This window comes from Ictalurus furcatus, chromosome 14 (assembly GCF_023375685.1).
Source record: "Ictalurus furcatus strain D&B chromosome 14, Billie_1.0, whole genome shotgun sequence".
Classification (NCBI taxonomy): domain Eukaryota; kingdom Metazoa; phylum Chordata; class Actinopteri; order Siluriformes; family Ictaluridae; genus Ictalurus; species Ictalurus furcatus.
Genome location: NC_071268.1, coordinates 13,591,113 through 13,618,880, shown reverse-complemented (window position 1 = coordinate 13,618,880; position 27,768 = coordinate 13,591,113). Strand labels below are relative to the sequence as shown.

Sequence of the window (27,768 nt, the reverse complement as noted above, 5' to 3'; positions counted from 1 at the left end):
GTGTGTGAGAAAGTTATAACTATTGTAAATATATGCAGTATAGTTTATGGAAATGATATATTTAGATGAACATTATACATATGTAGCCCATTGTGTGACCTTTATGTATTGAGACAGGACAGATTAGTGGACAAGCATCAGGAGCAATGTCTTTGAAAACTGTCATGATGGCAGATGTAGGTTCAAGCTCTTGTGCTCCCTGGAGACTGGATAAATATTTCATTTACTAGTTTCATAAATAGTAGTTTTGCTCATATGGCTCATATATTTCCATCCAATTTCTTATTAATGATTAAAGCTATATAGAGTGTGTTTAGAGCTACAGTTTGTAACAAGGAAGCAAAGTCAATTCTTTTGTTTTTGATATACATTTGGGTTTCAGATCAAAAGCTGAATATGATACAATAGATCAGAATTTCAGCTTTGATTTCCTGATATTTACATCTAGATGTTAAACTAATTAGAACCTGCCACATTTGATTTCAGACCACCCGAGGTTTAAGTGAGCAAAAGTATGTGAACAGACAGTCATAAAATAAAGCAGTGGCTCTCAACTGGTTTTTCATCAGGACCCACATTTTATGTTGGACATCAACTCATGACCAAACACAACACTAAAGTTGTTTATCAAATGGAAGCATAATAATGTTATTAATATAGATAATATTGATCCATTTCATAGGCATATTATTATTATTATTATTATTATTATTATTATTATTATTATAATTAAATAATTCTTAAATAAGCACATGATTATGTGCTAAACTGTACTGTCATTGATTGGTTTTGGATAAAAACACATTGCATATCCTTGTCAGAAATGCGCAACAATTGAGTTATACTTTTATTATAATTGATTAATCATAACTCGCATTCTGTGGCAAATTTTCCGTATTACCTGTGGCTTGTGAAGCAATTCGAAGACTGACGGTTAAGAGTCTGCTCTTGTCATCATCATGCACCTTTGAACTACTCCTTACATTTGTTAATTATATTTTATTTTTTATTTATTATTATTGTTAGTGGCAGTGGTAGAAACATATTGTTATTTATAACAAAAACAACAACAATAATATTAATAATAATAATAATAACATCGTATATATATATATATATATATATATATATATATATATATATATATATATATATTACTATGACAAAAGGGGCACATTTACATTTTGAGACAAAAGTGGCAGGAGCACTCGCACTCACCACTCAAATCTCGCACCGACATGAAATTTCTCTGTAATGTACGTACATTCTAAAAAGTAATTCAGAGGACCTATTGCCACAGTTAACCATGCACCAGATTAACCCATGGACCCTGGAGCTGTTAAACACAGTGTCTAACAGCTCCAGGGTCCATGGGTTAATCCGGTGCATGGTTTATTGTCTATGTCTTACATATTCTCAGATGGGTTTTATCCAGTTTCTTCTAACTTCTTCTCATTACGCAGATTGACTAAGCTAAATTGCCTTTGGTGTGAGTGTGTATATAGTGATCTAAAATGGACTGGAGCCCCATCCAAAGTATATTCTCACCTCACTCTGTTTCTGAGATAAATAAAATCTAGGATAATCCCTGACCAGGATTGTCAATTGTAACAAACCTACTGCAGACAGACAAATTCCAGTTTGTGGCCACAAATCATTTAAAGGTTGGAAGTAATAAAGTCTATGTACAAACCCAAAAGTGAGCTGGGGCTGAGTAAGTACCTGATTACACAGATCAGCCATGCATGTCTACAGAAGATACAAGTAATATTTAACCCAGTGGTCTTCATTGGCATATTTACAAAGTGAGAATAAATAAACCTTTCTATAATTATAAAAAAACTACATGCAGAATTTGACCTCATGATATTCCAGGTTGTACAAAGTCAGACATACCAGACTTTCTCATGCTGTTGAGTAAACTTGCCATGTACTGTACTGCCATATGATGGAGAAATGCTGTCATTTAAGTAACGTGAACGAAACACTTACTGAATGTTGAGGTCGTGTTCCATCCATCCATCCATCTTCTACCGCTTACTCCTTTTCAGGATCACGGGGAACCTGGAGCCTATCCCAGGGAGCATCGGGCACAAGGCGGGGTACACCCTGGACAGGGTGCCAGTCCATCACAGGGCACAATCACATACACACTCACACACCCATTCATACACTATGGACACTTTAGACATGAGGTCGTGTTCTGTATGTTATTACTAATTCTAATCTGTCTGCTGTTTTGAGCAGCTGACATGATTAGTTACGGATGATGTAGGCCTACATGTGTATGGGAACAGTAAAAAAATTATATATTTGCAATTTGCTTTATTATAAGGAGTTGCAATGTCCAAAACTCAGGCAGTGAAGCACACATATTTGACTGTATATATGATAAATACCCTTACACAGCAAAAAGTTTTTGTTTTGTGCTGGAATCATTGGGGTACAAACAGTTGTTTGCACTGATTTCTTCCATCCCACAATTCCACTGCCCTGTCTAGTTATCCCTTCTGTATTTTTGGTACATTTTGCACTTATCTCACACTGTCCTGTATTTCCACTTTGTGCGGTAGTATTCAATATAGTTATCACTGTCTGCTTTTATCGACAACCATGAGCTAAACAAATAAAAATTAAATAATGTAAGAAAAACAGGCATTTCTCCTGATACTGTTAACCAATCCCAGCTCGAGGTGGAGAGACCTTACTGCACTTACACTCAGGCTCACAAATATTGAACAGCACATGTGAGGCTTCAGCAGTCAGGACTCAACAAGCATCATGAGATGCTACACATTAAGGAAAAAACTCCAAATGACTCTTCTGAGTCTGTTTCTGTTTCAGGTAAAGTTTTTTTTCCATTAGCAAAATTTTTACAACATTTTTGTGCGTAAATGTTACAATATGACTTTGCTTTTGATGACAACTTATTATTATTATTATTATTATTTTACTTTTGTTTTTTCATGATGTGAGATGGTTTTCCCCAACAGTTGCTGATTTGTTGTTATACTGGTTGCTACAGTAATAGACCTAGATGAGTTATATCTACAAATGAAAAGTATTTATAATATTTTTTAATTGTACAGGCTATTTATTTTTCCATCTGACCTCATGAAAATGCCTGGAATCCTGTATTTTTATGGGCTAGGCCAAAACTGGACAGATTTGTTTACATATTGTAGTATATTATGGATTTATTATTTAAACCTGTGTCTAATGGGAGGTACAAACTCTGCATCAGTGGGACAGTGCACATTTTTGGTCTAATAACCTGTCAGAGAGACTTGAGATAAATGTTGTATATCAAAGAGTATATAATTTTTCATTTTTATGAATGTGACACTTCATAGGCAGTGTTTTTGATAGTGTGATGCATGGATGTTATGTGCCCGTGTCCTCAACACTGTGATATCACATCGTTGTGTAGTTAACTGTGGTATGAAATCACTGAAATGGAAATTTATAATAGAGAAGGTAACAATCCCCTACAGCCGAAATCCAAGTCTAGCCTTACTGATGACATTAGTAAATTAGTAAATATTGGTCTCTTGAGCCCACTACTGAAACGAGTTGTTTTATGTGTACACGCTCATCACATTTGATAGATAAATGGAATTTGCTTAAATTGACCCATACCAGTTAAATATAAACCTAGGTGGAACATTAAAAATGATGTTTCCTCCTGTCTTTGTTCCGTCACAGCTTAATTTTTCCATGATAGTTAACCTTTACATGGAAATTTGCACATAAAACTGCTTACTGTGGACAAACTTGCTAAAAAAATAGTACCTCCTTACTTCCTTAGTACGCATAAGCAGTAAACTAGGAAGTAAATTTCAAGAATCCACAGCTCAGCAGCACAGCTTTAAACCTACAAGACTAGTTAAGGAACAAAGAGGGGACAATGAGCTTGAAAAGAGAAGTAGAAACAAGGATACCAGTAAACTCAGCCATGATATCAACCTCAGTAGCTTTCTCCTAATTAGTGTAAAATACACAGGTTTTCCCATTAAGCCACAAAACCATAACCATCTTGATTGGGTTTTACAGGGTGATGCCAATCTGGGCTGAACTTGATTGAGTTTAGGTACAAAAATGCTAGTTATGGTTATTCCAAGATTTTTGTGTGCCAAATATAGCAAATAGGAATTATTTTCTTTATTTGGGGCTTTCCCTGACAGTCAAAGTTCATTGGCTGCATCAGACAACAGTCAGAGTTATTATAAACATCCACAACCAGGATTCAAGCAGATTGGAACAGTTTGAACAAAGTAACACAGTAAACAGGGAACAAGGAACTTCGAACAAGTGAAGTCAGAGATAAAATCACAGTTAAAAATGGAATTACATTTTTATCAATACAGTGCTTCAAAGTGTGCTGTGTGATTAGCATTAATTTGGCTTCATTACCTCAAAATCTTCTGCATGGAAATAGAGAGAGAATTCCCAGTGTTAGTTTAGATGGCCCAAACACAGTCCACCTACTAAAGGGTATGTTTTAAAAAGCAAATGCCCCAGTTAACTATAAAACTTATTCAGTATCCCAACATTTGTTATTTCATTGAGGAGAGACAGTAGGCTAATTAAGTAAAATTGCAAAAACAGAAGGAGGCAGAAAAGAATTGTGGTGGATGACTTTGAAATTGTGAAATAAAATCAACTGCAAAAAGTTAATTATTGTATAAATTTGAACCACATCCAAAAATCATATGTAATACAAACAATTAAGTGAATTCATGAATTAATAACTTCTAATAGAGGAGTGTGGACTCAACACTAATATATAATGAGTTTGTGAGTTGATGAAAGCTAAGACCTGGCATAAAATAATGTTACGTTATTATAAGTTATTACTTTACGTAGTAAAGGTCACATTATTTTATGCTTATTTCATCTGGTGCTGGCTGTGTGGAGCTGTGTTAAATACGGTTAATAATATACAAGTAACACAAAGGAAGGTACGACACCACTGATGCAAAATGGAAAAATCTACAGAGTATAATCTCATTCTGTCTTGCCTAATGCACCATATACATGAAGCCCAAACTCAAACATTTTTTATTTAGCTTCCCTGTCAGAAAGGCCTCAAAGCTAAAGCACTTCACTACCCAAATAACTATTTAGAACTTAAAAAAAAAAATAAAAAAAAGATAGAGTTTAATATTGCATTGAGATCCCAGAGCTGCTATGCTACAAATAAAGTGTGACCCCAGTGCTGTGTAGAAACACTTGGGTGTACAGAACTGGTTCTGTTCTGTTTGTATTTTGTTTCCCAGCTTCACTTCTTGTCAAGAAATCCAGGGAGTTGGATGCAAGTGCAGATTTTCTATTAATAACAAAACAAATGATAATAATAATAAAAAACAAGCAAAGACTGGAAAAGGAGCCAAAAACTGGAACAACTGAAACAAGGAGCTAGAGTAAAGCAAGGCAAAGAAAAGAACTCGTGGTGCAACAATAACATAACATAACATACCAGTAACCATACCAATAGCTAAAGTAGTGAACTAACTGGGAACACACAAAACAGGTGAAAACAATAAAGGACGGAAATGGAGGAGATAACAAAAGAAGAAATTCAAATGGTGAGTTAGGGTGCCCTTGGTGGTCTGGGGAGGAATTATCTATGGTGGACATGACATTTCTACTGTGACTGTGCACTAAACTTTTAATTGTCCAACTGGTAACCCATCATACAAATAAAGATTAAGGAACTAAGGTTGAAGTGCATGAAATCAGCCCTTTTTCTCAGTCTCTCCTGGGGTAAATCACACTAAACTATGATCTACCTCTGACATACTCCCAGCTGGGAGCCAGTCTTTCCCTAATAAGGGTGTGTGGTGGAAGAACATGGTTGAGCTTCAGCTGTGGATGGAGAGGAGATGGGTCGAACCGGCAGGTAACACGTGATAATTCTCACCTGTGCCTTATTATCCGAAGGTTATTTGTGTCTGTTTTTTCTTTCAGTGTCTCCTGTGACCAATATTTGTGTGTGTGTGTGTGTGTGTGTGTGTGTGTGTGTGTGTGTGTGTGTGTGTGTGTGTGTGTGTGTGTGTGTGTGTGTGTGTGTGTGTGTGTGAGAGACAGACAGACAGACAGACAGACAGAGACAGACAGACAGACAGACAGGATCCATGTAGCAGAGCTTGCAACACACACCATGAAGCATGAACTTGAACCTGATTGAGAGAAAGTCACAAGTTGTTTCCTATTATGTTTTGAAAGTGCAATGAAAAGAGTGGTTTGAATAAACATGAGCCAGGAGCTCAGTTAAAATGTCTTCCTCCATACTCTCACACACCGGAGTTCTACAGTGTGTAAGTCCACTACTCCCATCACATGAGAGATATTGCATATCTGATGCCATTTTGCTATATATCTCTCCTCTATTTTTTAATAGTAAGGCTGTTAGAGGCATACAAGTTCAAGATAATGTTGTAACTATTGTAGATATATGCAATAGGCTTTATGGTAATACCATATTTGGATGAACACTATATGCAGCCCATTCTATGACCTTTAGTAGAGTATTAAGACAGGACAGAGCTGTGGGAGAGAGTCAGGAACAATGCAAGAAACATTGTAAACAGTGTAATTTGGGTGGGTTGGTTTAATATTTACTAGTTTAGTAACTAGCAGTTTATATGGATCATTAATTTCCATCCAATTTCTTATTAATGATTAAAGCTATGGAGTTTCCCTACTGTCTGTAACAAGGAAGCTGATGTATACTGCATTGTGCAATTATGAAGCAAATGAAGAGGTATGGTTAAGGTAAGAATACTTCCCCCCCACTGAGTGCACACTCAGGTTCCCCCCTGTCAATAGATATTAGTGATTAGTATTAAATAGTGATATTCTAGTGATATTCTTCTGTGGAAAAAGAAAGTACACCCTTGGCCTCAGAAGCTAGTAATGCCCCCTTTAGCAGAAATAACTTGTACATGTTTTGCATAATTGTCCATTGTCACAAGACCATTGTCACATTATCTTCAAGCACTCTTTGATATGGTGCAGAAATTCATAGTCGAGTAAATGAACACAAGCTCTCCAGTCCCTGAGCCAGTGAAGCAGTCTCAAACCATAACATTTCCACCACCTTCTGCTTCACAGTTGGTATGAGGAGCTTCTCCTGAGAAGCTGTCTTTGGTCTGTGTCAAACATGTCTGCTGTTATTGTGGCCAAACAACTCTATCTTTGATTGGTCTGTCCCGAGCACATTGTGACCTAGTCTTTGCCTGTATGCTCACTGGCAAACTGTGGTCTTGCTTTACTGTTCTTTTTAGACAGCAAAGGCTTTTCCCTGGCACGCCTCCCATGCAGCTGCAAGATCCTGTGATGCCATTTTGGGGTTCTTAGAGACTTTTCGCATCAGATGGCCTGCTCTTGGGCTGAATTTACTGGGATGACCGGTCCTGGACAAATTGGCAGTTGTTTGAAATTTGCTCCATTTGTAGATACAGGGTGGGAAAAGTTCTGACATGAATTATCTATGTTTTATTTTTTCATCACAAAAACTTGCCATTTTAACAGGTGTGTAAAGACTTTATATCCACTGTATGCTTACATATACTCTATACAACTGTAAGTGTGAAATAGTTTTTCACTATAGAAGATGGTATGAAGCAGTTTATCTAGATAAAGCTCTTGGTCATGGGGCTTTACTTCTCCTGGAATACAGTGATTTGTTTAAAATACTGGAAAAAGCTGTTGAAGATAAATTCATCTTACAAATCATTCAAGATGCGATTGCTTTGGGTTACCATCATACTGAAAGGTGAAATTCCTTTTCATCTTCAGCTTACTAGCAGACACTTGAATGTTTTGCACTAAAATTGGCTCAAATCATTAAGATGATTAAAGATAGTTTGATCAGACATAATTAGCACATATGCAGTTCCACTGTTAAAACCACAAAGTGAAAATGTGTTTAGCACTTCTCCTGGGTTTGGTTGGGAGGCAGTCTGGGGAAATTTAAAAAAAAACCTCTTTTATATTTCTTTTTACTTTTGCTTTTTGGTGAACTTCACAGAGACACACACATGCACACATATGCACACACAAGCTCTGTGCTGCTCATCTCTCTCTCTCTCTGTCTCTCTCTCTCATCTCTCGTCTCTCATCTCCTTATCCACTTATACTGATCAGTACGTACTGCATCGGCCGAGCAGTAGGTACTGAATCGAACCTGTTTTTTTTACGTCACTTTTGGATTACATCTCTGTGTTGTTTGCTGTGTTAAATAAAACCATTGAGTTCCTGCTCTTGTGTCCATACCTGCTTCCTGACAATCTGTATGAGTTGGTTTCCAGTAAACAGCATCTAAATTTCTATACTCCTGTTGCATACTTATCAGTCCAAAACAGTTGCTAACATGAGGTGAATTGTTATTATAATGTTTACCTGGGGAATTCAAGCCTCTCGGTAACATCCTGCAGTTTACATGTTGCATGCTTATTTAAATACATATATATTAAGTAGAATCTAATTAATTAAAATTTACTGCCTTTTGATTACACTGACATTGGTGTTCTGGATTATTATATTGAATTTTTTGTTGCTTTGCCTCATCTCTTTCAGAACATAATTGCTGCACAATGGGAAAGTATAGGTAAGTAATTGGAACATTGATTTCCTTCATATACAGTCATGTGAAAAAATAAGTACACCCAATGGAAATTGTAAGCCTTTTCGACATATTTGTACAAGCAAACATTTGATCATTTCTGAAACAGTGCCTATTAATGAAGTAGAGATACTTGAACAATGAAAATTAGCTTTAAAAATCATTTATTCAAAAGAAATGTCAATAGATGTAATATTCTTCTGTGGGAAAAGTAAGTACACACTTGGCCTCAGAACCTAGTATTGCTCCCTTTAGCAGAAATAACTTCTTGTAGGTGTTTTTCATAATTGTTCCCCAGCCTTGCTAGAATTTTTGACCACTCTTCCATGAAATATTTTTTTCAGTTGTAAGATGTTTGAGGACTTTCTTGCATTTACTGCCCATTCCAAATCCTCCACAAGATTTCAGTCGGATTCAAATCTGGGCTTTGACGAGGCCATTCCATAACCTTCCAGTTCCTTTTTTTTGCGCCATTCCTTGGTGGATTTGCTAGTGTGCTTAAGATAATTATCCTGTTGAAAGGCTCACTTGTAGTCAGTGCTTAATTATTAAATTTGCAGGTCCCGGAACACTCAGAGGGTAGTGATCCAGCAGATGGGGAGGCACACAAAAGGTCACGGTCAAAGACCGTGTATTTAACTGTATTTAATTCCGGGCAGTCAATCTCACTTTCAAAGCCATGTGCATGTTTACAATGTTTAGCCTCATAAGCACTTCTAAAAACCTTCTACAATCAGGCTAGTGCTATCACTGCTAGTCGTGGGAATGGTTACCAAACTGCTTCACCATTGACCTGCTGCTGCCATAACTATAGGCTTTGCTTCGTGACAACGAATTCAGGTGAACTTTGAACTTGAAATGATTACATTATGTGAAAGAGGTTATTGATTGGCTATTAGCAATATTTGAGCATTTGTATTTCCGTTTTTTTTTTTTTTGTTGTTGTTCTGTTTTAAATTTTGGTGAATTAAAAACTAAAACTATATGTTTTGATAATATTGCTGCGGGAGACTTTATATCCAGCTGCAGAGGTGCCGGATCCACAGAAAAAGGTTCCGGAATGCAGGTGTGCTATATTTTAGAAGTTATACTTTAGAGGTCAAATTAAGCTCTGCTTGTAGTTCAACTTCAATTTTCGGACAGATGGCCTCACATTATCCTCTTTGATATGATGCGGAATTCATAGTTAAATCAATGGATGTAAGCTGTCCAGTCCCTGATGCAGTGAGGCAAACCCAAACCATAACATTTCCACGACCATGCTTCTCCTGAAAAGCTGTCTTTGGTCTGCTGTTATTGTAACTCTGATTCTTTGATTCACTCTGATACTTTGATTTGTCTGTCCAGAGAACATTATTCCAAAAGCCCCGGTATTCCCTATATGCTCATTGGAAAATTTCCTGGCATGCCTCAAATGCAGGTCAAATTTTTGCAATCTCTTTCTGATTACAGAAGCATGCACTTTGACACCAACAGTTGCAAGACTTAATAGCAGATCCTGTGATGAAATATTGGGGTTCTAGGAGACTTCTTTTTGCTTCAGATGGTCTGCTCTTGGGCTGAATTTGCTGGGACGGCCAGTCCTGGATAAATTGGCAGTCGTTTGAAATCTGTGCCATTTGTAGATTATTTTCCTTACAGTGGAATGATGTATTTCAAATAATTTGGAGATCTTTTTAAATCCCTTGCCAGACTCATAGGCATCCACAACCTTTTTTTCTGAATGCCTTTTTTTCAGAACTCTTTAGATCTTGGTATGATGACACCACACACCCCAATAACAAAGGGAACACTAGACACTAGATATGAGAGGGATATAAATAAGTCAGATTCCACCTGCACTCCCTAAGCAGTTTCTAATCAATGGCACCCAATCTTAAGCACCTAATTCTAATTTTATGGATTTGAAGGTGTGATAAATGTAGAGATATACTTACTTTTTCCGTGTGCCTTATCTGTATTTTTGTTACTTTAAATTGTGAAAATTACTACAAAATGTCAATGTCATGTGTCATTTAATAGAGTGTAACAATTTTATTAATAGGCACTGTTTCAAAGAGGATCAATTGTTTACTTGTCCAAATATGTTTAAAAAAAAAAACATCCCATGAGATGTACTTAATTTTTTCACGTCACTGTACGCTGGTACTAGTTAATGTTTATTTATTAAGATAAACTTTCTTTGGTTCTGGCACTTCCCATGTGCACAATGCGTCACATATCAAGGAGGTAACTCTGGACTTCAGTTCCCATCAGCCACTGCACTACATGTCACATGACCACCTGCACCTGATTCACGTTTGTTAATGAACACACTTATATATAGCCATTGTCTGCACTGTTTCGCTGTCTTTCGCTGTCTTAGATCTCCATGTTACCATGTTTCTTGATCTTGTTAATGTTTAGTTTTGCCACAGTATTATGCCAAGTTGTCTTAGTGTCTTTGTTTTGTTGTTCGTTTAATAAACTATTTGAAATTCTGCGATTGCTTCCGAACTCCAACCTTGAAACGTGACACAATGACAGTGTGACTGGTGGATGCAAAAAGATCACTTGTTTTTGTTTACAAATTTGACGTCTTTTCAATATTTGAGAATTTGTCCCTAATTAAACATATATACATTATAATATTTTTCTTTGTTACAGAAAAAAATTATTATTTCTCACATGACCTTGAATCCACAAATGCATGATTTGGGACAGGGCATAATGCTCTAATGTAACAAAGTGAGGAAAATGTCTAGAGGGTCTGAATATTTTATGAGTGTAGGGTGCTATGACATACATATTTAAGCTTTCTTGCTGTTGATCTTTGAAAAGGTGATATTAATGGAAACACAGGACAAATAGTCTCTGTGCAAGCTGAGTTGATTACAACAGTAAATCTCATTGTTATTAAATGGTTACATGGATATTTCATGAATCTTAACATTAGTGATGAAAATATGTCATCTGTGTCTCTAATATGGGACCTCATCCCAAACACCAACTTTACAGTAACTATGGCTGGTCCAACAGTACCATTTCAGACACTTTGTCTACCCAGTCCCTGCTCTGACTACCCCAGTCACTGGTCTGACTTCTACAGTCACTATAGAATTCTATACATTTATAATTATAATTATATACATTATATAATAATGAATATAATTATATATAATTGTATAATTCAGTTAATAAGAAATAAATATGAAGTGACTGACATTTCAGACACAATATGGCCAAATATTTTGTATATAAAATAGTCCAGAAAGAAGCCACAGCTAGACAGAGAGTTGTGTGTTGATATGCAGTGCACAGACTGACTGAAAGTTCTTATTAGTAATGGTTTCAATGTAACATATTATTGCTAGATTTGGAATTGTACATAGCGAACACAGACAAGCGGAGTGATGCAGTGAAATGTCTCAGTCCAGTTATAATAAATATCAGCACTCTGGGAATGGTGCTTGTCCAATAAAATTAGTGGAACGAAACTTACCACAGTCTAAAACACTGTATAATTTTGGACAACTACAACTAATTGTCCAAGTTCTAAAATTGTGAAAATTTCTTTCTGCATTTCTCTATATTTCGGTATGACTGTGTGCATGTAGGCCCATGCACTGTTCAGACACATTCATGTTGTTCAGACAATGTTTGTTATTAAAATTATAGACATGAATAATTGACTCATTTGTGTGTGTGTGTGTGTGTATGTGTGTGTGTGTGGTTCACTGTGCCAGGTGCTTTTGCCAGCCTCACTGTCTCTAACAAAACTACATCATCTGTGTCTCTAACCTGGAATGAGCCACCTGGGAACAGGTCGTACTTTACAGTAAATTGGACTGGTGGCAGTGTGAATAACAGCAGTAACACTTCAAACACGTTTTACACTGTCACTGGTCTGACTGCTGGAGTGAAGTACACATTCACTGTTACTGCAGTTGCTGCAGATGGAACTACAGGAACACCAACTCAAATCTCAGCATTCACAAGTAAGACTTGTACTTGCAGCTAATGTTATTCTATAACACGTGTAATAATTGAAATGATTTCTTGGCATATTGTATATTTTTAGAATCTACTGTATGTGAGCGTTGGTGTCTCCTAGCTGGTGCTGATTTGAACACTAGTTAAAATAGAAGCTTGTTTGAAGCTAAAAGATGCTTTGTGTAACTTTCTGTGTGAATTGGTGTTCAGTAACTACGACTGAGTTGTTTGTTCTTGTGCAGAGAAAATAACAAGGTCTGTTGTATTTAGTTTGTATTTGTGCAAAAAAGCCTATTAATATTGAAGTGGGGTGACAAAAATAGTGAATATCCATGAATTTGGGTTGTAAGAAATTGGAGAAGAAATCTAAGGCTGTGTGTCAGACATCCGACTGTGTCAGCAAATTTTGCAAGTCACACCCTATTGCACAGCATGTTAGTGTATGACCACAAAAATAGTTTTATATGTGTGTGTGTGTGTGTATATATATATATATATATATATATATATATATATATATATATATATATATATATTTGCTCGCACACACATACATCATGTATACAGTTGTGCCCAAACGTTCTTTAAATTGATATTATTTTGTTTAAATATTTTATTTTTTCATTTAGTACTGCCCTTCAGAAGCTGAATACAGAATTTAATGTCTCCCAGAAGACAAAATAATAACAATTTACACCGATCATCCTGTTCAAAAGTTTACACCCCCTGGCTCTTAATGTATCGTGTTGCCTTCTTGAGCATCAGTGAATGTTTGCACCTTTTGTAATAGTTGTGTACGAGGCCCTCAGACTGGCTAATCTAAATTGCCCCTGTGTATGAATGTCTGCGTTCCCCCTGATGGACTGGCATTCCATCTAGGGTGTATTCCCATCTTGTGCCTAATGTCCCCGGCATAGGCTTTGGATTCACTGCAACCCTGTCCAGGATAACATACTCATTGAAGAAGAGTCGATCCATGAAATTTGTTATTAGCTGTTTGTTTCATGTAGATTTTTGTGGTTTCCTAACACAATGGCCTCTAACCTGTACTCACAGAACCTGATGCTGCAAGTGACCTCAGTGTAACTGAAATTACACCAAGCTCATTGCTTGTAAACTGGACTGAACCAATAGGAGAAAAATCTTTCTTTAAAGTACAGTGGAGCAATGACAACGTCACTTTGAATTCAACAACCTCAAACAGGTTCTTTAACATTACTAATCTCAATCCTGGAGTCAATTACACCATCCTGATATCTGCTGTTGCTGCAGACAATATAACAGAAGGAGAAGCAGTTGGTCTTTCAGTATATACAAGTATGTTTTAGAGAATTGTGTTCTCATTTGATGACAAAAGGAATTTCTGAACAATGTTAATGAACCTCTTTTACCTTCACAGAGCCTGAGACTGTTACCATTCTCACAGTACTTAATGTTACAAACTCCTCTATATTACTGAACTGGACTGAGGCAATGGGCAAAATCTCCTATTATGTAATCCAATATGAGAATTTCAATACAACAATCAATAAGACTACTGAAATCACTGGGATTGACATAACTAATCTGGCTCCTGGAGTGCAGTACACATTCAAAGTGTTTGCAGTTGCTGCAGATAATAAAACAGAAGGAAATTACAGCTGCATTTCAGCCTACACAAGTAAGTCGTAACTTAGAAATATTGACTGAATATCATAAGTAATTTGGTATTAGAACTGTATGGTGGTGCAGCAGGTAGCTTTGCATGAAGTTCACAGTTCCATGCTGTGTTTAGCTTACTGTCTTTGTGGAGTTTCTATACATGTTCTCCATGTACCTGTGTGGTTATTTTACTCCCAGAGCTTGATGTTATAAAAGATGTTATAAGTATACCATTAGTAAGTTACTATTAAATGTTGTTTTTCATGTAGATTAATATATTTTCCTAACACAATGGCCTCTAACCTGTACTCACAGAACCTGATGCTGCAAGTGACCTCATTGTAACTGAAATTACAACAAGCTCATTGCTTGTGAACTGGACTGAACCAATAGGAGAAAAATCTTTCTTTAAAGTACAGTGGAGTAATGACAGCATCACTTTGAATTCAACAACCTCAAACAGGTCCTTTAAAATTACTAATCTCAATCCTGGAGTCAATTACACCATCCTGATATCTGCTGTTGCTGCAGACAATATAACAGAAGGAGAAGCAGTTGGTCTTTCAGTCTATACAAGTATGTTTTAGAGAATTGTGTTCTCATTTGATGACAAAAGGAATTTCTGAACAAAGTTAATGTTAATGAACCTCTTTTACCTTCACAGAGCCTGAGACTGTTACCATTCTCACAGTACTTAATGTTACAAACTCCTCTATATTACTGAACTGGACTGAGGCAATGGGCAAAATCTCCTATTATGTAATCCAATATGAGAATTTCAATACAACAATCAATAAGACTACTGAAATCACTGGGATTGACATAACTAATCTGCCTCCTGGAGTGCAGTACACATTCAAAGTGTTTGCAGTTGCTGCAGATAATAAAACAGAAGGAAATTACAGCTGCATTTCAGCCTACACAAGTAAGTCGTAACTTAGAAATATTGACTGAATATCATAAGTAATTTGGTATTAGAACTGTATGGTGGTGCAGCAGGTAGCTTTGCATGAAGTTCACAGTTCCATGCTGTGTTTAGCTTACTGTCTTTGTGGAGTTTCTATACATGTTCTCCATGTACCTGTGTGGTTATTTTACTCCCAGAGCTTGATGTTATAAAAGATGTTATAAGTATACCATTAGTAAGTTACTATTAAATGTTGTTTTTCATGTAGATTAATATATTTTCCTAACACAATGGCCTCTAACCTGTACTCACAGAACCTGATGCTGCAAGTGACCTCATTGTAACTGAAATTACAACAAGCTCATTGCTTGTGAACTGGACTGAACCAATAGGAGAAAAATCTTTCTTTAAAGTACAGTGGAGTAATGACAGCATCACCTTGAATTCAACAACCTCAAACAGGTTCTTTAACATTACTAATCTCAATCCTGGATTCAGTTACACCATCCTGATATCTGCTGTTGCTGCAGACAATATAACAGAAGGAGAAGCAGTTGGTCTTTCAGTCTATACAAGTATGTTTTAGAGAATTGTGTTCTCATTTGATGACAAAAGGAATTTCTGAGCAAAGTTAATGTTAATGAACCTCTTTTACCTTCAGGTTACTGTCTTTGTGGCATTTCTATACATGTTCTCCATGTATCTGTGTGATTATTTCCAGGTTTTTCTGTTTCCTCCCACTTCCCAAAAAGGTTTACAATATTGTGTAATGTGTGTGTGTGTGTGTGTGTGTGTGTGTGTGTGTGTGTGTGTGTGTGTATCTCAGTGTGTGTCGTATATAAGATAAGATGTACCTTTATTTATATGTGGGCTGTAGCTGTGTTTTAGTAGTTACAGTTTTGATCAGAGTTTTGTTGTAATCCTTCAGAATTTTATACATCTGCATTTAGATGCATTTCTTGAAACAATGTCTAAGATAATAAAATATATAGAGGTCAATATTTAACACATTTGTGTGTGTGTATGTGTGTGTGTGTGTGTGTGTGTGTGTGTGTGTGTGTGTGTGTGTGTGTATGTATGATTTGCAGAGCCAAATGCTGTCACCAGTCTCACTGTTTCTAACAAAACTACATCATCTGTGTCTCTAACCTGGAATGAGCCACCTGGGAACAGGTCGTACTTTACAGTAAATTGGACTGGTGGCAGTGTGAATAACAGCAGTAACACTTCAAGCACGTCTTACACTGTCACTGGTCTGACTGCTGGAGTGAACTACACATTCACTGTTACTGCAGTTGCTACAGATAGACAAACTGCAGGAGCACCAACTCAAATCTCAATATGCACAAGTAAGTCCTGTACTGCTGATACAGACAACCTTATTCATTAGACTAATTAGACTGATCAATCTATCCCATATTTAAGGGCTAATGCACAATCAAGCTTTTGCTTTACTCAGAATGCTATCCATTTACACAGATGCTTTGGGACTTTGCGAAACAGTCCACAATTCAAACTCCATAACCTTCCTTGTTTGTGCAGAGATGTTTCTCCACCATAAAAGATTCTTCTTCCATGGATGCAGAGTTTTGTTGCCTCCAAACAGCATATTTTCTCGGTTTTAAACAACAATCTCAACGTGAATTGCAGGATAGCTAGCTTACGGCTAGTCCACAGCCTCAGTTGCTACTCTCAAAACTAGCTGCTGAGTGGGAGTTTTGCTAAACAATTTTTGTCTTGATAAGGCACAGGCAGATCCATCTCACAGGAGATTGATAAGACTCCTCCTTGAGGGTGGCCATGGGGCAACAAGAATGTGTTCTCCTGTATTTAGTTATAAGTTGACTGACATCTCTCAGTGGAGGGAGAGAAACATGGTGCACATACTGGACGTTGGAGTAGGTGTTAGTTACTGTAGGTAGACTCCAATTTGCTGTTGCTTCACCCCAGTTAAGGTAAAGACTGTTTCAAAGCCCCAACCTAGGTATCGTTTAAAGCAAGCATGTCAGCTGAACCAGTATGTGTGTTTCATGTGTGTCCAGCCTTCTTCCTGAGGGGGAATTGCGCCCTGTTCAAGCTGTACCTCAAAATGTTGGGCTTAATGGCTTCTGCTCTGGTTGCAGTCCAGTTGTATCACTAATTATAATATGGTGCATTCTCTCTCTCATTCTCTCTCTCTCTCTCTGTGTGTGTGTGGTTCACAGACCATCCATATGCTGTCACCAATCTCACTGTCTCTAACAAAAATACATCATCTGTGTCTCTAACCTGGAATGAGCCACCTGGGAACAGGTCGTACTTTACAGTAAATTGGACTGATGGCAGTGTGAATAATAGCAGTAACACTTCAAGCACGTCTTACACTGTCACTGGTCTGACTGCTGGAGTGAACTACACATTCACTGTTACTGCAGTTGCTGCAGATGGTGGAACTGGAGGACTAACTCGGACCTCAGGATGCACAAGTAAGTCCTATGCTGTTGTTAACATGTTTATTTATTTTCATGTATATATTAAGATGCAGCAATATAGACTTGTATAGACATCCTTGTCAGTATTTGTAATAAGTTTCCACATGCTTTTACAGCATCATTAATGTGAATCACCATACCATGGAGAGAGCATGAGAGCGACTCTCTCTGTGCAGTGTGAATTCTTAAGAAGAGCGTTGCTTAAGCTTAAGAATTACTGGTTGATGATATCTGCAATTGTCTGACTATTTTTTTTATATTACGTGACCGTCATCAGTGCTCTACACGAGAATGGTGAATAGGAAGGTCACATCATAAAAGTAGAATGCTAAGGCACGTGCATCTCTTTTTAAGTTCTGACCTGTCTCTTAAAGCTGTTAAACAAGAAAAAAAAATACTGCATGGGTATTCCTGGACCAAAATGTTAGAGTGTCAGTTGGATTGTAGCCATGACAGAATTACTTTGAATGTAGCAACATTAAATACTTTTATTTTCTTCTGGAGTAAATTACATCTTCATAATGTGTGATGTTTCTGCAGATAATTCAGCAAAGGGAATCAGTTGTACTATAATGCTACACAAATTTGGTTCAGAGAATAAAGAGATGAAATTCTGAAAGTCATAGCCTTATACTATTAGAAATCTCACTGTAGATAATGTGGCATCCGCTATATTACTGTACTGGACTGAGCGAATAGGGAAAGTCTCCCATTGTGATCAAAGTTGTACTCACAGAGCTTGATGTTGTAAGAGATGTTATAAGTATACCATTACTAAGTTACTATTAAATGTTTGTTTCATATAGATTAATATATTTTCCTAACACAATGGCCTCTAACCTGTACTCACAGAACCTGATGTTGCAAGTGACCTCAGTGTAACTGAAATTAAAACAAGCTCATTGTTTCTGAACTGGACTGAACCAATAGCAGAAAGATTAGTGCCACCTCCCAAAAAGGCAATATTACAATATTACATTCAGTTAGACTACCGAAACCACCATGATTAACACAACTACAGTAATCTGACTCCTGGAGTGTAGTACATGTGCAAAGTTTAGAAGATAATATAACAGAAGGAAATTACAGGGCAGTTTAGTATATAAATATGACCTTGCAAATCAATTATGCCATGGGTAATAGCATAGCATAACCAGAGCAGTGGGGGACAGGGATGGGTTGGTAGAAGCTGGGTAGATATTTTTTTCCATTTATGTAGTTTTTATTTTAGTTTTATATTCATGTATCTATAATGTCTTTTATTCCTTTTGTGCTTAGTGTGGATACAAATGCTCAGAGACCGCTTTAACATTTTTTAGACATATAAATACATTAAATGAATCTATTATTCAACATATTTTTAATCATACTTTTTTATACTAGACAGTTGACTCTCTAAAAATTTATAAACATTTACAAATCTTAGTGCTGTATGTGACATTTTCATTTGTTAGTCCCCAGGTCTCAACTCAATCCCTCTAGTCCACCTCCACTTAATACACCAGTATTTCAAAAGTGCTGTTCAGTTTTAATTTGTCATAAGATAGGAGGCTGAGACAGATGCAGTTGCAGTTGAGGAGGATTTTAATGAAACATCAGGCAAACAAACCCAAAACATAAGGCAAGATCAGGGTCAAAAACACAGTGTAGGTCAGACAATGCACAAACAGATGATCCTGGGCTTGGCAAAACACAAAAGTCAAGAAGCTTTAAAGGCATGGTAAAGTCAGATGAAGTGTGTGGGAAAGCCCTACATGTAGTGCCAAAATGATTAGTGACAGATGTGCATGGTTTAGAAGTCAGGTGATTATGAGCCTGCTAAGGTGTGGGTGACTTGTGATATGTAGTCTGTAGCAGCCATGTTTGTAGGCCACGGTGTGTTCTGGAAAACTGACTGTGATGTCCTGAAATCATCAAATTAATTCACAAGTTCCCAGAACAAAAACTGGCACTTTCAAAGGTTCCAAATACAAACTATTAAATACTGCTTTGCTAAAAGAAAAAAAAATCGCTAAAGTAAAGTAAATTCACTCAGTGTTTGAAATGTTAAAATTATAAACTAGCGACTGTTCAGAGATAAATGCTTATTCAATGTTAATAAATTTGGCATACCAAACATTCATAACAAAAGGAGAATTATATCTTCCCATCATTGTGAGGTGAAAATGAGGATCCACTCATTTTGGCTCATTTGAAAATTGAGAATAAATTCATCTGGCACTTTTTAGATGAAATAGATTTTTTATTCTGGATTACTTTTGAAACTGGGACAAATAATGGACAATGTTTATGTTTCTAGTATTATATTTCCAATGAAACATCATGGGACCCATCAAGTTAATTTTTTTGCCTTATAGGTTCCCTCAATGCTTATTGGGGGTAGGGTATGGCTGGCAGAAAGCAGTGTCATTTAAAGTTCATAATTTTATTGCTTTTGAAATCACACAATTTGTCAATAGGTCAGATATTACTTTAAAATAGAATGGCGTGTGATGCAGAGTGCCTAAACCAGTGGGGCTTCCTATAAAATCCTGCAGTTATTATATATTGCGAGTCTCAGCTATTGAGGCATATAAAGGCACATTTTTCCACTGTTAAAGATAGCATTTGTCATTGAGGTTTTGGTTGATTTATTTGTTTGTTTGTTTGTTTGTTTGTTTATTTATTTATATACTTACTTACTTTTGGACAAATTAACTTCCTGAGTTTATTCTAATTTTTAGAATAATTTTTCTGTGAATTTATTATTTCTTCTGTAACATGACTCTTCCCATAGAGCCAGACATCGTCAAAAGTCTCACATCCTCTGAAGTCACAACAACATCTGTATTTCTGGACTGGAATAAACCATTAGGAGTGAGCTCTTTCTTTATAGTGCGATGGACAAACAGCAGTACAACTCCTGTAACTGCCTTTAACATCACTGATCTAACCCCTGGAACAAATTACACATTTACAGTCTCAGCTGTTGCTGCTGATAATAAAACAGAAGGATCACTGGTTAGCCTTTCCACTTGTACAGGTAGGTTTCACAAGATTAAATGTAAAGGGTGAATTGTGAGGGTGTTTAGACACTTTTGAGGAAATTGGAAACTGGGATCCCCTACACTAGGGCAGGCAAACTGTAAAAATACATATAAATCATTTCAGGGCTCTTTTTTTTTTTTTTTTGCCAGTGCAGCACAACAAGTTGTTAATTTTGTTTGGTGTAAGCCATTTTTTCCAAGTTTGCACTCAGATGCTGTTTCTGTGATCCAAATTAAACACTCCTGCACTGACATAGTTGGAACAGCACAACAGTGGGAGTAACATCTGAAATACATTTTATTTTCACACCTAGTTCTTAATTTGCACTTGCGTTACTGCATTTTGAGATCCCCTCTTAGAGAAAACACAACTCCTATATGCAGACCCTGTCACATTTTTTGCACACATTTTGATGTGCATTTTAATATCAGAGTATGCTGCTTTGAGTTATCACTCAAAAATACACCTATAAACACCGCTGTCCTGTGCCAGTTAACACTCAGATGTGTTCACACAGCATGGTCAAGCCTATCGCAGTAGAAACTGTAGTGCATTTACACATGGACTTTTACTGTAACTACCAGGTGCTTGCAAAAAAAAAAAAAAAAAACCAAAAAAACCTGCTGCTTACCTTAGTTGTAGACTCTAGAAAAGTAATTTATTAAAGTAATAAGAAATTAATTCTTATTAATTGCTTTATGGAACATCATCTACTTAAAATACAAAAAAGAATAAGTGCATGTAATCCTTTCTAGTATCTTCACTAAAACAGAGTGGCTCCTTTTCCCCCAAGCACCTGGTACTTGTTGTAAAACCCTGTGTGTATGTGTATGCACACTCCATTTTATACTGAGTGTGTCTGAGCGCTGACCAGCAAAGGAGAGCAAACTGTGTTTTTTGACTGACTTTTTTTTAGTTACCATTAAAATGATTTTGATCCACTTTGATACTTTATTGTATAAAGCACTATATTAAAATGTACTGCATACTCACATCTAATCACATAATGTGGCACTTTACTGTACTGAATCCACAGTTTTTAAGGGGAAACAGAGAGTTTGATTTGAGTTGATTGGATATCATTGCAGCACTAACCACACCTCTGTCACTATTATTCAGGTTCCCATGCTGTGTTTTTATGCCTTACCTTTGTGCTTGTTCCAGGATTACAAAAAATCTGATTTACAAAATTATAATTGAAATATTTGTACTCTTGTTAAATTTTACTAATCTAGTAATTATCTGATTCCTCAAGATGCAAGTCCTGTCTTTGACATAATGTGCAAAGGACCAAATCGCACTTCACCAGCTTTGCTGAACTTAACATGGACGAATCCTCCGGGCAACAACCAAGGATTTAACATCAGTCTCAGTCAAACACACAGTGTCTTTATTTTACCTTGTAGTCCTGTCTGTAACCACATTTTTTCTGAAAACCTCCAATACTTCAGCACTTACAGTGTGATTATTTCAACCCTTGGATGTGGTGAGACTGGTACATGGGACTTTAAGTGCACAACAGGCATTACAGGCATGTAATTTAATTATTTTCATTTGCTGTATTGTGCTATCTAAAATGTCTTGGAAAGAGCTCATATAAACATGATTGATAAATTGCATAGCCATTGCTCTTGACACATGGTAGAAAATAATCAAGTGCACTTTTGTACTCTATCATTTAAGACCCATCAGTTCCCAGTAATCCAGGAGATGTAGCAATCATCGTCTCTCCAATAAGCCAGACTGTAGTAAAGCTACAATTCAATACCAGTCTTCTGAATAGTACTAATGGGCCAATTCAAGCCTATGGTGTTCTGCTCTCAACTGACCAGAAAAGTAGGACCTTTTTCCATTTTTACTGATCTTCATATGGGTCCATATGTATTTGGACAATTACACACTTTTTGTAATTTTGTCTCTATTACAGTACCACAATGAAGTGGTATGAAATGAAGCAGTCAAGATGTGACCGAAGTGTAGACTTTCACCTTTAATTGAAGTGGTTTAACAAAAATTTAGTATTAACAGTTTAGGAATTACAGCCATTTTTACATAGTCCCTCCATTTTCACTGACTCAAACATAATTAGACAAATTAGCATAATTATAAATACTATGATTATTTTAATAATTTGATGCAAATCCTTTGCGGTCAATGACTGCCTGAAGTTTGAAACTCATGGACATCACCAAATGCTGAGTTTCCTCCCCTGAGATGCTTTGCCAGGCCTTTACTGCAGCTGCCTTCAGTTGCTGCTTCTTTGTTTCAATCTCCAAATACTTATGGACCTGATGGTAGAAGAATGATACCCTGAAGATTTTTTCAAGAATATCAATAACAAGAATGTTTTGAATGTGATTTCAGGTAGCAACTCCAGGAATGACCTAACAATGACCTATAGTGATTGGGTAAACAAGAAGACCAAGACTTATCTCACTGTTTTAAAACTAAATGAAAATATAATTTCCAGAAGCAACATGATTACGGTTGAAATTGGAAGTAACAATGTCTTAGATGTGATCAGTAATACAGATTATACAAACGGACCACTGACTAATCAGAACTACAGGTAAGGTAAAAAAAAAAAAAGTCAAGTAACTGTGAAAACCTGTGAAATAATGTAAAGTTGTTTTGAAGTAATCCATATTCAGTAAGATTATTTACCTTTTTTTTTTTTTTTTTTTGCAGTGTAGCCATGGTTCTATTCACTTACCTGGAAATCAAAGACAGACTTGTAGACATCCAGCAATCAATGTTCTCTGTGACACCTTTTGCCAGTAATATCATAAAACCACTCGACCCATCATGTAAATCAACCTACATTTTTTTTATTATCCTTTTTATTGGAGTGTTACAACACAAAAATCATCACTAAATGGAAGAACAAAAATTATTCTTTGTACCATCATTAACATTGTTATTTATAATGTTCTTAAAGACAGTGCTTTTTTTTGGGGGGGGGGGGGGGGGGCAAACAAACAAAAAGATTAATGAAGGTCCCAAGAAACCTGGGAATACGGAAAAATCTTTTTATCTTTGCATGATACCTAATTTCAGTGATATTTTTAATATTCTTTAAAGGTTGTATGAAATAATGCATGATAAAACACAACCCCAAAACAACCTGAATTCACAGAACAGACTCATCTGAGAACTGTCTGAGTACAGCCTAATATTATCAAGCACATGATTAACTTAGTATCACATACAGTGAACTGAAATAAATAAACCTTGGATCTAACTAAAAAAAAATTGCATCAACTTGTTGGAGGTGAAAAAACAGAGAGAAATTCTAAAATAAATTTATTTTAACATTTTTCAATTGCAAAAAAAATTTTTAAAATTGACCAGCAATAAGTTGACACTTTTTAAAAATTCATATAATCCAAAATTAAATATTTTCATTGTGTTTCTTGGAGATTGAAGAAGTTGAATATTTCGATGAATCCTTCATGTTAAATTCTAACTCTCTACAGCAAACACTGTTGCAGTTATTTTGGGGGTGCTGTTGCCCACCATCTGTATTTTTATCATCATCACCATCATCTTTGTCATGCTGAGAAGGTGAGAAACCGTGTCATTCCATCCAGGGAAACTTTATACACCCATATACTGTTATTAGTTTCAACCCCAAAGCATTAGGGTGGGTGCAAGCTTTCTTTCCAAACATACCAAACACACCCTATGCCACATATGTAATTAGTTGTTCTTGGTGTTCAAATGACTATTAGTTGTGCATCCTATGTGTTGTGTTTCTGTGACAGACTCCAGACCCACCACAACCTTGAACCGGCGGTTACTGAAAGTAAGTGAGTGAAAAAAATAGCTTCTGTATAAACAAAAGTGTGGCTGTGGATTTAAAAAACAAATATAATGTGTGTGTGTGTGTATGTATATATATATATATATATATATATATATATATATATATATATATATATATATATATATATATATATATATATATAATAAATAATATACACACACACACAGGAGCCACCTAACTGCATCTTTTCAAACTGCTGCTGCTCATGATGCATCACAGGGCAGTATAACACCCTTGGAGGACTGACCGCAGACGCTCTACGATTAGTTACTGTTGCTGTAATTGATAAGGAAGTGTGTGTTATGTCTTCCACCCAGACAGTATGAACAAAAAGCAGAATATATTACTTTATACATATGATATGCGTACGTACCAACTGGACAGGTTTTTAAATTAGTTAGGTGTGTTCAGCTAAGTGACCCAGTAGAATAACCTGTGTCTGTCTTTGGCACAAATAATTTGTTTGGTTTTTGTTTTTCCTCACTCCTGCCACATTTACAGTATGTAGTGTGTAGTTTGTGTCATCTTCTTGTATAATTGGCATTCTAGGCAATGTATTTATATACTTAGCTTTGTTGTTTGTCTTTGACATAATTTTTTTTTATATATCTTTCTGAAATTATGAGCCTTCTCCAGTCTCCTTGTCTTCTTGAATTCTTATGTTTTCAGGTTTTGACCTGCAATCAACCTATGTGAACTTGAGTAATGCAGCAAGGCCGATTCTAGATTCTCCCACCAAATTTGTTCAAACAACCTGGAAATTTTGAAACACCCCTCAGCCTTTCCATCCAAATGCATCTGGCTCACCATCAGTTACAGAAGACTTTGGCAACCATGAATGTAGTGAACCAGACTGGTGTGTGTGTGTGTGTGTGTGTGTGTGTGTGTGTGTGTGTGTGTGTGTGTGTGTGTGTGTGTGTGTGTGTGTGTGCGCGCGCGCGCGTGTGTTGTGGGGCAGTGGGGTGGGTGTCAGAAAAATTTTATTTGGTGTTATATTATGGGGTCCAGTTAAAGCCCATTTTTTATTTTATGTGATAGGAATTTTAGAAAAATACTACATTTGTGCTATCTATTTTAGACTGTTGAGAAAAAAGCAGGCAGCACAGTGGTGCAGGAGGTAGCATTACTGTATAGGGACTTTGCCAGTGATATAATCCCTAAAGTATTATCTTTCCTGTCCAACGCATAAACTTTACCAGAAAAGGACGGCAAAAGGTTAGCACAGACACTTGTAAACTCCACCTTCTGCCTGCCTGGGATAATCATAAACAGCATTTTGAAGCTCATTTGAGGTTATCTGCAAAACCAATAACCAGGATGGCCACAACACACAAGACTCCAGGACATTGTGCTCCAAGGTGGGCAGAGTCAGGAAAGATAAGATTTGTCTCTCCAGGAAGACAATGGGTTAAATAATTATCCAATAAACTGGTGTTATATAACAAAAAAGCCCTTTCTTTTCAAACACAGCAAACCAAAAAATTGCTCTGGACTTTTATAACCTGCTTTTTCATATAATGTGCATGATCATTTAATTCCCTATGTAATCCCTCTATTTTCTCAAAGGCACAGGGAACTCTGTGAGTGCACAATATTACATGTTCATGATCTAGGCATTTTATGAGCATGCTAAATGTAGTTCTCAAAGTGCAGTTCCTGGGAGGTATGAATTAGTAATGCACCCCAGGACGTCCCTTTGAACAACACCACTGAATGAGGAGAGGAATGAACCCTGACCCACCTCATCACATAAGATCCAAAGCTGCCTACACTCATTGTACATGCCTACCATTATACTTTATTCCACTATATTATCCAATTGTCTATCAATTACTTTTTCTACATTATATATTGTATTTCTTTTCTATTTCCATATAGTTTGTTAAATGTATGCATACTCTTCTTATTATTATTAAACTTCTTTTATGTTGTATGCTTTGAGTGTTTCTCTCATCACAAATGAGTTCTACATCTTTCAGTGTATTTATCTAATTTGATGTAAATCAAATATCTTTCAGATAATAGACAAATTATTGCTTTTTTTTAAATCTGAGTTTATTTTGTCCGTTGGCCCGGTGCTTTAAAAAAAAGAAAATAATTATTTTTATTAAAAATAATAATGCTTTCTAATGCTTAAGTTAATAGTGATAATTTGCCCACCTAACACACCCTATAGCTGTGTCACAGCTGCAGAATCCCAAATTAGATCCTGAGCTCAGGGTAGTGTCTGAGTTTCACATGTTCTCTCTGGGTTTATATGGGTTTCTTTACGGGTTCTCCAGTTTCCTCCACCTTCCAAAAATATACAGGTAGATGAATTGGCTATACTAAATTGCTCGTAGGTATGAGTGAATGTTCAACTTAAAATTTTATGGGTCACATATACAATCATACACAGTACGATGTGCAGTGAAATGCTTTTTTCAACCTTGTTTGACCTAATAATAAAATGTACATAAACCAGAATTTACTTCTATACAGGTAGGAAAGGAAAAATATAAGGGATACAAAGATCAGTGGCAGAAACAGTACAACTGTATTTTGAATATGGTGCAGATATGTGCATTTGTTTTTGGAATATATGCTGTGCAACATGAGGTAGTGGGTGTTGTGCAAACAAGTCCAAGCTCTAGTCTTATGTGCTGTCCTGGTTGAGGGCCCGAATAGCTTGTGAGAAGAAGCTCCTCCTCATTCTCTCTGTGTTGGCCTTCAGGGAGCAGAAATGCTTCCCTGACTGCAACAGTGAGAAAAGTCCATTGTTTAGATGGTTGAGGTCCTTCACTATGTTCCTGCCCTTGGTCCAGCACTGCTTGCTATAAATAGACTGCAGGTCAGGGAGCTCAGTGCAGCTGGTACAATCAGCTGATTGCACCACTCTCTGGAGAGCCGGCATATCCTCCTTGGGGCTGTTCCCAAACCAGGCTGTGACGCTTCCCATCAGGATGCACTTGATGGTGCGGGTGTAAAAGTTTCTTAGCACCTTAGAAGGCAGTTTAAAGTCTCTTAAGTGTCTAAGGTGGTAAAGACACTGATGGACCTTCTTCCAGTGTCAGTGTGACAGGACCATGACGGGTCCTGCGTGATGTGAACTCCAAGGTACTGTAAACTGTCCACTATCTCTACTAGTGCCCTTTGATCTTAAGGGAGGGTAGCTCCTCTCCTGTTTCGTGCTGAAGTCCACTATCATCTCCTTTGTCTTGCTGACGTTCAGGAGGTTGTTGTCTTGGCACCAGTTCTCCAGGATTCTCTTTTAGGTATGCCTTTTCATTGTTATCTGATATCAGACCCGAGCTTC

General features: G+C 36.6%; 1 protein-coding gene across 2 annotated transcripts; it reads left to right on the top strand.

The window, feature by feature from the left end:
* The first annotated feature begins 16,399 nt into the window (after positions 1 to 16,399).
* On the top strand, positions 16,400 to 26,027 carry LOC128618665 (receptor-type tyrosine-protein phosphatase eta-like). 2 transcript variants are annotated; one of them, XM_053642394.1, is made up of 9 exons: positions 16,400 to 17,614; positions 20,397 to 20,642; positions 21,903 to 22,178; positions 22,331 to 22,483; positions 23,012 to 23,216; positions 23,336 to 23,454; positions 24,124 to 24,211; positions 24,412 to 24,452; positions 25,143 to 26,027. In XM_053642394.1, the coding sequence occupies exons 3-9, from the start codon at positions 21,926 to 21,928 to the stop codon at positions 25,238 to 25,240; spliced, it is 957 nt and encodes a 318-aa protein (XP_053498369.1). In that variant the 5' UTR covers positions 16,400 to 17,614; positions 20,397 to 20,642; positions 21,903 to 21,925; the 3' UTR covers positions 25,241 to 26,027. The 2 variants fall into 2 exon arrangements, with proteins under 2 accessions (XP_053498369.1, XP_053498368.1); XM_053642393.1 differs by lacking the exon at positions 16,400 to 17,614 and having other exon boundaries at positions 20,023 to 20,642.
* The last annotated feature ends 1,741 nt before the right edge of the window (positions 26,028 to 27,768 follow it).